Source organism: Chrysochloris asiatica, unplaced genomic scaffold (assembly GCF_000296735.1).
Source record: "Chrysochloris asiatica unplaced genomic scaffold, ChrAsi1.0 scaffold00029, whole genome shotgun sequence".
NCBI lineage: Eukaryota > Metazoa > Chordata > Mammalia > Afrosoricida > Chrysochloridae > Chrysochloris > Chrysochloris asiatica.
Genome location: NW_006408547.1, coordinates 2,272,422 through 2,286,566, shown reverse-complemented (window position 1 = coordinate 2,286,566; position 14,145 = coordinate 2,272,422). Strand labels below are relative to the sequence as shown.

The following is a 14,145-nucleotide window of genomic DNA, read 5'->3' as shown; positions in this document are numbered from 1 at the left end:
GAGTCACTGTACCAAAAAGAAGTGGTCAATGTCCAACCATTTCCAAAAGTATGATCATATGATCAAGAGCCAACAGTCCTGAAGGAAGAAGCCCAAGGTGTACTGATGGCATTGGCAAAGAACAAGGCACTGGAACTTGATTAAATACAAATTGAAATTATTCAACAAACTGATGCAGCACTGGAGGCACTCACTCATCTGTGCCAAGAAAAGTGGAAGACAACTACCTGCCCAACTGACTTTAAGAGATCCATATTTGTGCCCGTTCCAAAGAGAAGTGATCCAACAGAATGCCGAAACCACCAGACAATATCATTAATACCTCTTGCAAGTAAAATCTTGCTAAAGACAATACAAGAACGGTTGCAACCATACATTGACAGAGAACTTCTAGAGGTTCAAGCTGGATTCAGAAGAGGATGTGGAAAGAGGGATATAATTGCTGACATCAGTTGGACTTGGTCAAAAGCAGAGAGTGCCAGAAAGATGTTTACCTGTGCTTTATTGACTATTCAGAGTCTTTCCATTGTGTGGATCATGATAAGCTATGGACAACATTGTGGAGAATTAGTACTCTAAAACACTTAATTGTGTTCATGAGGAACTTGTGTACAGACTAAGAGACAGTTGTTCAAACAGAACTAGAGAACTCTGAATGATTAAAAATTAGCAAAGGTGTGTGCCAGGATTATATTCTTTTACCATACTTATTCAATATGTATGCTGAGCAAATAAAATGAGAAGCTGTATTATATGAAGAAAAATATGGCATCAGGATTATTGGAAGACTTATTAAAAACCTGCGATATACAGATGATATAACCTTGCTTGCTGAGAGCAAAAAGGACTTAAAAAATACTTACTGATGAAGATCAAAGACCACAATTTTTGGTATGGGTTGCACCTTTGTGTAAAGAAAACAAAAATTCTCATCACTGGACTAATAAACAATATCCATATAAATGGAGAAAAGACTGAAGTTGTCAAAGATTTCATATTACTCAGATCAACCATCAACATTAATGGAAGCAGCAGTTAAGAGATCAAATGATGTATTGCAGTAGGCAAATCTGCTGCACAAGAGCTCTTTAAAGTGTTGAAGAGCAAAGTTGTCAGTTTAAGGATTAAGGTGCACCTGACACAAGTCCAGGTATTTTCAATAACCGCATATGCATGTGAAAGTTGGATAGTGAATAAGGAAGATCATAGTAGAAATGATGCATTTGAATTATGGTGTTGGAAAAGAATATTGGAAGTACTGTGGACTGCCAAAAGAACAAGCAAATCTGTGTTAGAAGAAATACAACCAGAATGCTCCTTGGAAGTTGGGATGACCAGACTTCGTTTCTCATACTTTGGACATATTAGCAGGAGGGACCAGTCCCTGGAGTAGTATAATAATATTTGGTAAAGTGAAGGGTCAGAGAAAAAAAGGGAGACCCCAAACAAGATGGATTAGAACAGTGGAAGCAGCATTGGGCTCAGGCTAAATAATGATTGTGAAGTTGGCATAGGACCGGGCAGTGTCCATTCTCTTGTGCATAGGGTTGCTATGAGTCATTGCCACCTTGATGGCACCTAACATCAACAGTATTTCTATTTCCAACTTTTTGAGAAAGCGTGATACTGTTTTCCACAGTGGTTGAACCAATTTACTCCCACCAGCAATGTAGGAGGGTCCCGGTTACTCCACATCTTCACCATTTTTTTCACTTTGCTTTTAATGCTGGTGTGAGATGATATCTCATTGTTGTCTTGATTTGCATCTCTCTAATGACAAATGATCATGAAACTTTTCTTCATATTTGTTGGTTGTTTGAATGTCTTCATTGGTGAAATGTCTGTTGATGTCCTATGTCAATCTTTAAATTGGGTTGTTTGTCTTTTTCCTGTATGTTTTTGTTGTTGTTAAGTGCTGTCGAGTCGGTTCCGACCCATAGCGACCCTGTACAGGGTTTCCGAGGGTGTAAATCTTTACGGGAGTAGAAAGCCTCATCTTTCTCCCGTGGAGCGGCTGGTAGTTTCGAACCGCTGACCTTAAGGTTCACAGCCCGATTCGTAACCACTACGCTACCAGAGCTCCTAGGGGTTTTCCTGTATAGATGTTGTAATTTTCTATAAATTTTAGTAGAAATTAGTTCTATGTCTGATATGTCCCTGCAAAAATTGTTTCCCAGTCTGAGGTATCTCATTTTCGTCTTTTAGTAAAATCTTTTGAAGCACCTAAGTGTCTAATTTTTAAGAGCTGCTAATCATCTATTTTGTCTTCTAGTGTTTGTGTTTTTAGTAATGTTTGCTAGGGTATTTATGTCATATATTAGAGCCCCTAAATCTATCCTCATTTTTTCACAGACAACCTTTATATATGTGTAATATTTTTGTATTCCCTAGGCATACGTCTATTGAAGGTCAAAAGTAAGTCATTCTAGGATTAAGAATCTTTCATAGGAAATATATACAATTTTTAATCAAGAGTTGTCTGTGCTGTCTCCAAACAGATAACAGAGACCTGAGGTTGTTAATCCTACTCTGCTATTTACATTTTGTTCTTCTTTTTTAAATATCTTCCTCTTTGGAATTTAGTTTTACTGATAAATTTTCTTTTCCATTCATAGCTATGCCAGTCCCTATGTGTTCCATTTGTTGATGATGATTAAATGCAATGAAAACATAATGAGAACCTAGAGGCTGTTCATTATATTGCTAGAGTGCCACATACATACATTAAATTCACAAACACCAACATGGTTAGAATCATTTGGTACTTTTTCTAGAATCATAAATTCATTTATCTTTTTTTTTTTTTTTATCTCTGAAGCATCTGACAATGCAATTTTCCAGCTTTTTCTTTCTGTTTATATAAGCTATATATCCATAAAGTCATTTTGACTTTACAACTAAAGTATGCCATCTGCTGTTGCATGCTGTTATTTCAGTAGCGGATCACTACAACCCTGTATAGGGTTTCCAAAGCTGTAAATACTTATGGGAGCAGAAAGTCCCACTTCTGAGAAGTGACTGGTGGATTTGAACTGCTGACCTTGCTGCTAGCAGCCCAAATGCATAATCTGCTATGCTACCAGAGCTCCTTAAAATTAGCCTAGCATATATTTATAGTTTCTTATCAACAAGCACTCTGTATTAAACATACCTCATTTTAAAAAAGGAGCTCTGGTAGCGTAGTGGTTATGAATTGGACTGCAAACCACAAGGTCAGCAGTTTGAAACTACCAGCTGTTCTGCGGGAGAAAGATGAGACTTTCTGCTCCCATAAAGATTTGCAGCCTCGGAAACCCTGTACAGGGTCGCTATGAGTCGGTTCCGACTCCACGGCACATAACAACAACAATAATTTTCAAAAGGAATTGGAGACTTCTTTTCCCATACCCTTTGGGTCATCAGTTGTCATAATACTAGTCTGTGTCAGTGTTACACATTTGACCACCAGCTGCTCCTCAGGAGAAAGGTGAGGCTGTCGGCCCGGGTACAGATTTATAGACTTGGAAACCCCTATTTAGGATTGCTGTAGTGCTGGGTTTCATTTGAGTGGGACGGTGAGCCTAGGATTTTGCTTCAGGGACTATAACATTGTTACAAAAGTCAAAGTGTGAAACAAATCTAGTCAACAGTTTCCAATCATTTCATTTTCAGTTTTATAAGATTTCTGTCTATACAGGGATAAATCAGAAAGTATTTCTACTAGGCTTTCAGTCCATAAATGCAAGGATTTATTCCAAACAAAATATGTTTAAACATGTCTTTGGAATCAGTGGATGGCTTTAGACAAGTTCTCTCTTGCCTTAGTCTCGTTACAGTGACTTCAAAAACAGGTCCAATCAAAGCAGTGACTTCCAAGGGCATCTGCTGGGCCACTGAAATTCAAAGCAAGGAAGTCAGCTCTGGAGATTATGGTGACTGGGGGATTTGCTAAGAGGATATCTTAATGGATTTTCTTGAAGAACACAAGATGATCACAGGGGCTTATTAGGAAGCAGTTTAAGAAAATTGTAAATTGGATTGGTGAGAAAAATGCCAGGAAATTTTTGCTGAGGATATTTTTTTTCCTATCATGAAATTACACCTGCTCATTCGCTATGATTCGGTTCTGACTCAATGGCACCTGACAACAACAACAACAACATTCTTCATGGGTAGCCAGGGTAGTCCTAGGAGAATTTCATTGGGAAACCTTACTGCATGCATCCTACACCCCAGATCTTACCTATGAAAAACTTTTTGCTCCCCAAAGTCAAGAATATTGTAAAGAAACATGATTTGAGGCCTTCAAGGATGCCCAAACTGCTATGCGGTGTGGTGCCAATGGATGAGCACTGAATTCTTTAGGCAAAGGGTTAGAGAGATGGAAACTCCACCTTCCAAAGTATAGAGACCTATGAACTGTGGAATGGAAAACTGTTTTGTGCTGTCACAAGAACAAATTTAACATTTGTGGAAAGAAGTATATATAGTCCTACATAAAGGAGCTCTGGTAGCGTAGTGGTTACAAATCAGGCTGCGAACCGCAAGGTCAGAGTTCGAAACTACTAGCTGTTCCATGGGAGAAAGATGAGGCTTTCTGCTCCCGTAAAGATTTACAGCCTCAGAAACCCTGTTCGGGGTCACTGTGGGTCAGAACCGACTCGACAGCACTTAAAAACAACAATAACATAAAGGATATGCAAACAGGCAGTAGCCTCACATTTTTACATAATAAAGTTTTCTATGATTTTTAGCAATATTTTTTGACCTAACTTCATATTAAGTTTGACTTGATTTACATTTTTTTTCAAAGACTAGCCACGTAAGAAAGCAATGGAGACCAGAAAAGGAAAGCATTCTATATTATAAATTTTTTTTTTCAATATATTTCAATCACCAACTATAAACAATACCTGACAATGGAAGGAAATGTAATGGCTAATGAAGACAGGCTCCTTATCATATAAGATTTATAATCTGCTGAGTTCACAGAAGGATAAAATGATGCTTTGCTCACATAGTGTGTTGTTGGTGTGGTTGCTAACTGCCATCGAATCCATTCTGACGATGTATATATAGGGTCTTGAGGAGTGACTGGTGAGCTTGAACTCCTGAACTTGATGTTCAAACCAACTTTTCAGTCCAGTGTATTAACCTACAGCACCACACCAGGACTCCCACATAGCGTTGTAGTCTAGACCAAAGGACATGTTAAGATTTGGTGTGTTTATATGTGTATGTGCATGTGTGTTGTGTACATATGCATATTTATTTTCATATTATAACATTTATGCCAGGTATTTTTTCAAGTTCAGAGTTTATAATATAAGAACATAAAATACAAAATCTTATCCCATTTAGATAACTCCCTTTGCACAAAAATTACATTTTTAAACACATTTAAAAGATTCATAACATAGTATAACTATATTCACCTGTATATATGTCACAATATGACAATTTTAATATCAATGCCACATTAATCTTCTTAATGTAAGTTTTCTTTTTAATTTCTTTCTTTCCAAAGGTCATGTCAATTCCATAAAACTGTGTTTTATATAAACATATTTCCATAGACATAATTTGCCATATGCATTCTGAGATTCATTTTCAGTTCATGGATCAGGAAAAGTTAAAATACAGCTAAGTGAGATACCACCTTAAATATCGGTAATTTTGAGTAATTTCTTATTTCTAATTATTATACATTGTGGTTGTTACGTGCCATCGAGTCAGTTCCAACCCATAGTGACCCTGAACAGGGTTTCTGAGGCTGTAAATCTTAAGGGAACAGAAAGCCTCATCTTTCTCCCGCGGAGCAGCTGGTAGTTTCAAACTGCTGTCCTTGCAGTTTGCAGCCTGTTTCGTAACCACTATGCTACCAGAGTATATACACAATCTAATTACTATACATTGTATACATACATTATTGAACTATAAATATATTTATATTTCTTTCATTCAATTAAGTAGCTCATTCCAAAAATTAGAGTACACCTTTCTAATTTGAAGTGACAGCCAGCAATCCCTATTCATCAGGCCATGGTTTTGTATTCTGTGGTCATATTTTTCAATAATCTCATATTCATGTGAAAGCTGGACAGTGAATAAGGAAGACTGTAGAAGAATTGATGCTTTTGAGTTAGGTGTTGGAGGAGAATATTGCTGAAAGAAATGTACAAAGTGCCATGGACTGCCAAAAGAACCAATAGATCCGTTTTGGAAGAAGTGTAGCCAGAGTGCTCTTTGGAGGCCAAGATGGTCAAACTTCATCTCTCATACTTTGAACATGTCACCAGGAGGGACCAGTCACTGGAGAAGGATATCATGTTTGGTAAGGTGGAGGGTCAGAGAAAAAGAGGAAGATCCCCAATGAGATAGATTGGCCAAGTGGCAGCATCCATGGACACTAGTGTGGTAACAGTAGTGAGGTTGGCCTAGGATCAGGCAGTGTTTTGTTCTGCTGTGTATAAAGTTGCTATGGGTCGGTACCAACTCTATGACACCTAACAACAACAACGTTTTCAAAATGATCAAAGAAAAATAGTGCCTCCTCAAGTTTTTCTCAGTTGAAACCAAGTTTACTGTTAACACTCCAAATCAAAAGAGTTAGTTGAATATTTGCAATATTCATGGATTTCTTTCCTGAGTGAATATTGATGGTTTCCATTTCTGAAGGAATTGCTAGGGCAGACCCATGATTCCTTAAGTTTACACACTGCAACATCCCAAAGGAACTTAAGAGCACTCAGCAGATGAGTGGTTACTCTCAGGTTATTGAGTTAACGTTCTGGTTAATTAAAAGTTTGGTGAATCTCTGATGTTAAGAAACAGTGAATGTAAAATACAAATCTGATAACCATACTGACTTTGCTGTGAAGTTACAACCCTATACACAACAAATGAAACCCTGCCCAGCCCTGTGACAACATCACAATTGTTTTTATGTTTGAGTTCATTTGTTCCCACTGTGTTAATCCATCTTGTTGTGGATCTTCCTCTTTTCCACTGACCCTCCATATATTTGTTTTGTTGTTGTTGTGAGTCAGTTCTGACTCATAATCACTCTTTATAGAGTTTCCAAGGAGCGCCTGATGGGCTTGAGCCACCAACTGTCTTGTCATCAGCCTGTGACTAATGGTGGACTCCTGCACAATAGAAAGAAACAGTGGCCGATCCTGTGCTGTCCCATGATCCACTGCAAATCACCAACTGATTTTCAGAAGTAGATCACTGCATCTTTCTCCCAAGTCCGTCTTAGCCTGGAAGCTTTCCTGAAACCTATTAAGCATGGTAGCAACACACATTTCCACTGACATATGGGTGTTGGTGAGCTTACCAGTGCCTCAACAGAGAAATTAGATGCAAAAAGGGGGAATTAAGAGGGAAGCTATAGGTTAAAGTACATAAAAGACATATCAAAAAAAGAGAAAACAACCCACAAATTATTAACCACAAATTTAACCACATCTAAGCAAAGTGAGTTGAACTTTGAAACTCCTAAATCCCATGTTAAGTGCAAATTTATAGTTACATCTTTTAAATTATAAGTTTAGGACTTTAAAATATAAAATCTCTGGTAGAATTTGAACTATTAAATTTAATTTGTTTTGGATAAATTTAATTCAGTCAGAAAATGGTTATATGGTACAACTGAATGTATTAGATTTACAAACAAAATACAACTAGAAAAGGTCTCTATTCAACTGTCTATGACTTGTTCCAAGTAAACTAGTTTCAAATTTGAAATAAATAATGTGCCACCTGTAAGTGCACATCTTCTAAAATGTTACATCTATGATATGTTTAGATTCAAAATGAGCAATTACTTCTTCATAGCTGGCATTTTCAAATCCAGTTCTAAAATTAATTATCATGAAATAGAGCTGTGTCCCCTACAATGCTGGATAATAAATTTAAGGTAACTGTCAGTATCTTTTGGAGCCAGAAGAGAGCACTGCAGTGTAAAGGAGTTCTGAGATTCTGGTCTCAAGTGACATTGGAGAATGTCCTTTGCTGAAAGAAATGTACAAAGCTGGGCAAAGGAAATAAGTAAAAGGAAATTGGATAACCCTTTAGTAATTTTTTGTACTGTTGAAATCATTTAGGAAACAATATAATAGATACTAGCTCCAGTTTATGAAAAGACTTTTTCCTAACATGAGAACATTGCTTTAAGTTTTGAATGTTCAATTGCAAAGGCAGTCGGTATGTGATTGAATTTAAGGGGGAAATGACTAAGGCTATACCTTATGTGAAGTGTAATCTCTAGCACTTTTTATTGTTCTCTGAAGAAGAAATGAAAGTTGTGTGGTCTTCAGTTCTCTCCAAAAACTGCTAAGGGGTCTCTGCAGCCTAGACTTTGTGTGTACTTATGTACTCCTGTCAGCTGAGTCTTCTGTTCTCACAAGCGACTCTAAGTAATGTTTCTTAGGAGAGGTGCAATTAGCTCCATTTAAATCAATGCCAGCTTACCCTTTCAGAGGAAGACAGAAGACTGTCTTGTGATACTGCATTTTAAATAACTTTCATGGGATACCCTAAAAAAATGTAATTTCTAATGAATAGCATCCTCTTTTTTCATTGTCTACATATTAATAAATCTTCCTCCAATTCCTAGTGAATAATGAAACCAATTCAATTTTTCATTATTGAGAACAAATTTTCATTATTGAGAAAAAGTTTTCACTTTCCCTCATATTGGAGATATTGTGAATGTGTTCAGTGATCCTGGCCTTTATTAGGGTTCTTCCATAAAACATGCAGAGTTTATTGCTGATGGTACTGTTGTCTAGATTTTCTGTTATGGTTGAAAAGACCAATTTATAATGATTCTTTTCCAACTATAGCCGTGTGGGCACATTGGTTCACATTAGAGCATATGTCCATTGGCCTGATTGAGACTGGAGCTTTGTGACTTTGCACACCTCAAATTTTCTGATGTCTGTCATGGCCTCAGCCACATAGTACTCGTGCTCTTCTTTCTTGATGGTCCTGGGATCTTCTGTTCCTGCTTCTGAGATGGTTCCTTGTAAACTTAACGCGATGGCAAAACTAACCAATCCCAGCCTTAGAGTCCTGTGCACCCTATTTGCATGGTCCCACCCAAACATTTGGTGGTGATTAAGAAGGCTTTGATTAAGGAGCTCTGGTAGCGTAGTGGTTACGAATCGGGCTGCGAACTGGAAGGTCAGCAGTTCGAAACTACCAGCTGCCCCGCGGGAGAAAGATGAGGCGATCTGCTCCCGTAAAGATTTACAGCCTCGGAAACCCTATTCAGGGTTGCTATGGGTCGAAACCGACTTGACGGCACTTAACAACAACAACAAAGAAGGCTTTGATTAGAAAACCCATATCAAGGAAACTCCAGGTACCACACACTACTGTACACATCACCTAGTACTTTATATCCACTGAATTGTACTTTTCACTAATGATCTCGTGGTCCCAGCCTTGCCTTCCTACCCGATAATTCTTGAAACTGTGAACTCTGATTCTAATTCACCACGTATCTCCAATAGTCAGGAGGGACAAGTCACTGGAGAAGGATATCATGTTTGGTAAGATGGAGGGTCAGAGAAAAAGAGGAAGAACTCCAGTGGGATGAATTAGCAAAGTGGCAGCATCAGTGGGCTCAAGGGTGGCAACAATTGTGAGGTTAGCCCAGGATGGGACAGTGTTTCATTCCATTGTGCATAGGTCCCTACGGCCGACTCCATGGCACCTAACAATAACATCTCCAATAGTCACCAATACTTGTCAATTACTCAATGAATCAAATCAAATCCATTGACCAAAATGAACTAGTTGGTACCTTTAGTCTTGTTCTACTTATTACCTTTAGTTTGGTGTGTGTGTCACAGTGTCACCTTCTAGTTGTTTGCTGTTAGGAATCTTCCCACGATGGCTACACATCCCAGTTCTTTCTCTGCCCCTTTTCTACCCACAAGGCTTACTGTCACCTACTGTGTCTCCTACACCTGTCACCAATTCATCTGCAATGTCAAACAGGGAAGAACTGAGTCTGAAGGATTATAGCTTCTGGTTTGTCATCCGACCCTCAGGGTGGTTTTTCTTAGTCCTTTTCCCTGTGGTAATTTTGTAATTGCCAACTAGGAAGAACCCTGGGAACCTAATTTCATTTTTCCACATTCCTAAAAGGAAAAGGAGTTCTGGTGTGGTGCTACGGTTTAATGCGCTGGACTGCAAGGTGGGTTTATACCACATGGTTGGTGATTCATGCTCACCAGCTGCTCCTCAAAAACCCTATAAAGGGTCTCTATGGATCAGAACCAATTTGATGGCACTTAACAGGAGTCCCATTGTGGCACTGTGGTTTAATGTGCTGGACTGCAAAGTCAGTTTGAACCGCAAGGTTGGAAGTTCAAGTTCACTGGTTGCTCCCTTGGAATCGCATACAGGGTGGCTATGGGTTGGAATTGACTCTACAGCAGTTAGAACAACAACAAAAGAAAAATAACTTAATGTGCAAAGTGGTATTGAATCACAGGATAAGAACCTGAAACAGATCATAATGTGAATTAGAGAGCATTGTACTAATGATAATACTAAACAATATTAGTTCCAGCACTAATTTATTTGGAAACTAAAAAGTCTGTTCAGTAAGAATATTGCTAGTAACACATAGCCAATGTGCCCACACATTTGTTTGACATTCTGCCAAAATAAAATAAAAGTAAAAAATAAAGCTAAATTACAGTAGATGGTGATACTTTCAGGGAAAACATTCATGCTTAATGTATTTTTAACTGCCATTTAATGATCTGTCATTATATGATTCCACTACATTCTAAAACTAAAGTCACACTTTTATCATTTTACAGCTACGCAAATCTGTTTTCAGCATCAGGGCAAGAAACCTTCTGGAAAAAGAGACTGCAGTCACTAAAATCTTAAGGTAACATCAATACTTGTTGATACAGGTTTAAACACAGTGTGGTTATATCAAGGGGAAAGAAAAACTTTTAAAGAAAATTGAACTTATTTTCTGGGCATTAGCATATACTTTTTGTGGTACACATACTTTTTTGGATATATGTACTTATAACTAATCTCTTTCATGAAAGAATAACATTTGATTGGTTCACCAGGACATTTATTTCATAAACATAAATTTAAAGTATAAACATTTATAAAAGGCTGAAAACAACTTACTGTTATTCTTAGCAGTTTATATCTCTTGTGCTATCTAATATACAAATCAAGCATTGGACCACAAGGTCAGTTTGAACCACAAGGTCAGTGGTTTAAACTCATCAGTTCCTCCTAGGCAGAGTCACTATGAGTCGAAATGACTCAATGGCACGTAACAACGCCAACAGCATAGACATGAAAGATGGTAAAAAGGTCACTTATTTATAAGTAATTATGAAGCATTATAAGAAAAATATTAAGAACAAAAGCATGTACATATTAAAATACTTATGAAAACATGTCATTTTTAGTGGTCCTTTCTAAAATCTGCCTTGAAATGAAGTATCAGCAAGGAAAACTAAGCTAACTCCTTATCAATTTGAAAGTCTGTGTACTGTATTATAGAATAGCATGACTGTTGTAAAAATTCATGAGATTTTAAAGTATCATTTATTGAAACATACGTTATATGTTGCAGACCGTGTAAGACTGGTCAGAGGTTCGAGGCCCTCTAGGGCCGAGTGTAACAAATGAGGCCACTGGCAGTTATTGGCAAATTGCTTTCATATTAATATTCAGGTATATATATTAAATTAATACACTGGAGCCTTTGACAATCCACAGATAAATGTGATATTTTCCTAAAGCCAAGACTAAAGGTTGTAAGGTTAAGCCTTTCTCCAAAGGATTAACTAAAAATGCCTTAGCTACTTCACAGCTCTTTGTTCCATAGACAAAGAACCCATCCTCCCTAATCCTTTTCCAGGTGCAGCCCATTCACCTGGGCTTCTGGAGTCCTCCTGCAGACCTGGCTCAGGAAGCCAAAGCAGCAGGACTCCGCCCAAGCTTTTGTCTTTATCTCTCACCTTCCCCTACCTTAGCTCAGGGGCTATAGATATGTTAATTGGGCCTGAGAATCCAAGTTGCTAGCCTGGGATTCGAACCAGCAAAGCACAATGTAAAGTTACCTGAATGGAAAAGTACTGATGTTAGCTGTACCTTGCCTAAGTCCCTCCCAGCTTGGTGTGAATCTCCTCCCCTGAATAAAGCAGAGGCCCTGGCCTCCCCAGGTGTGCATTGCTGGTTGGCAGGCATAAGTAAAGATGGCAGTGCATTACTGGTTGGCAGGTATGCAGTAAAGATGGCAGGGCAGTGAGTTGCTGCCTGCAGAGGCCATGATGCCTGTAGTCCCAAGCCTGCCCACCAGTGATGTATCCACCCTGGCTTTGGGGTGCCTCATTGTCTCTCTCTTTGTCTCTTTCTGTGTATTCTTGATATATATGAATCGCCGTCAGGTATCCTCTCCTCGTGAACTGAACCCCAGTGTCGAGGTGGGTCCCCAACAGTTATACACATGCATGGTAATGATACAACTAAATATTGGGAACCGGAAGGAGGATAGTTTACTAGGAATAAGAAACAAATCCATACCAGGAATTGCTCTCCAAACTTGTGATAAAGAAAAAGCTATCTCTCTATTCCAGTTTCACTACTAGAAATAGTCATTAAAGCATTTTCTCTAGAGTGTACATCACTGTAGCTTGCATAAGTAATGAGGAAATGAGGATAAGTATATATTATTTGAAGAAACCCTGGTAGCACAGTAGGTTACAAGTTGGGCTGCCAACCACAGGTCAACAGTTGGAATCCACCAGCCACTCCATAGGATTTACAGGCCATAAATATTTACAGTCTTGAAAATCCTGTTCAGGGGCTCTATGAGTTGGAGCCAATTCTACAGCACACAACCACCAGCACCACCAATATATGATTTGATAAGCTGAAATGTACTAAAAAATCCCTACCAATTGAACAATGTATTAAATTGTATTCCTTATGTTAGCTGATGATTCATGCATAGAATCTGTGTATATGTTAAAGGAGCTTTTATAAGAGGAGAATAAATATTTCTGGAACTTCTATATTATTACCATAAAGTGTTACAAGACAAGCATAAAAGGTTCTCATTAAAATAGATAAAGGAAAGCCTCTAAACAAATTTATAACTGTGTCCCAACTTAGATTTGGCTCAGACTGACTGGTCATCCATCTGTCATTACCACTAGATATATCTTTAAGGGGCCTTGAAGATGACTTGGATCGTTACTCAAGTTGGAACTGAATTGAATAGGTTCTTGACATGGTAAATAACTTGGGTGAACTCAATGTCCAGAAACATTGAAGACCACACTCCCTCACACACACAGTTCTCACACAAAAGACATTATTTACTGAGCTGCTGTGGTTGTTAAATGCTCTTGAGTCCATTTTGACTCATAGCGACCCTATACAGGGCTTCCGAGGAGCAGCTGGTGGGTTTTAACCGCCAAACTTGCAGTTCTCAGTCTAACGCTTAACTTATGGTGCCTTACCAGAAGTCCATTTACTGAGCTAACCCTGTAAAAATGCTGATTCATTTACAAACTAAGAAAATCTATATTTATAATGATGTTATTGTTAAGTGTTGTGCAGTCGGTTCCAATTCATAGTGAGTTTTGGAGGCTTTTAAATTTTCATGAGAGCATAAGGACCCATCTTTCTCCCATGAAGCAACTGGTGGGATCCCATGAACTGCCTACCCTATGGTTCACAGTTCAGTGCTTACTGTATGGAGCTATCATGCGATATGATTAAATGATTGATGAAGAGAAGGGAGTAGGAGATGCAGAGAGGGCGGGAGAGAGAGAGAGCTGTAGAGTTGACTGTAACTCCACAGCTTGACATGACTGAGTAGGGGTGCTTTTACAGAAGCAGACTGCCACATTCTTCACCCATGGAGCAGTTGGTGTGTTCAAACTTTTGGTTGACAGCCAGAGGTTTAACCACTGCACCATTAAGGCTTCCTGATCTACTTACAGGAAGAAGAAATCCTGACTCAAAGCAGAAACTCTGCCCAAGGAAACCGTAGTATATTGGGTCTGCATTCATGCTATGAAGGAGTATTTAAAAATCTAAGTGCTTGGCATAAGGAAACCTTCTGCCAAAGCTATAGTGGTGGTGGTGGTGGTGGTG

At 38.4% G+C, this 14,145-nt stretch overlaps 1 protein-coding gene across 1 annotated transcript in view; it reads left to right on the top strand.

Annotated features, from left to right (window-relative positions):
• NALCN (sodium leak channel, non-selective) overlaps positions 1 to 14,145 on the top strand; it is a 535,846-nt gene that overhangs the window by 395,680 nt on the left and 126,021 nt on the right. Inside the window, exon 17 of the mRNA XM_006846666.1 lies at positions 10,824 to 10,897. Within this exon, the coding sequence (XP_006846729.1) occupies positions 10,824 to 10,897 (74 nt within the window). The remainder of the gene's footprint in view (positions 1 to 10,823; positions 10,898 to 14,145) is intronic.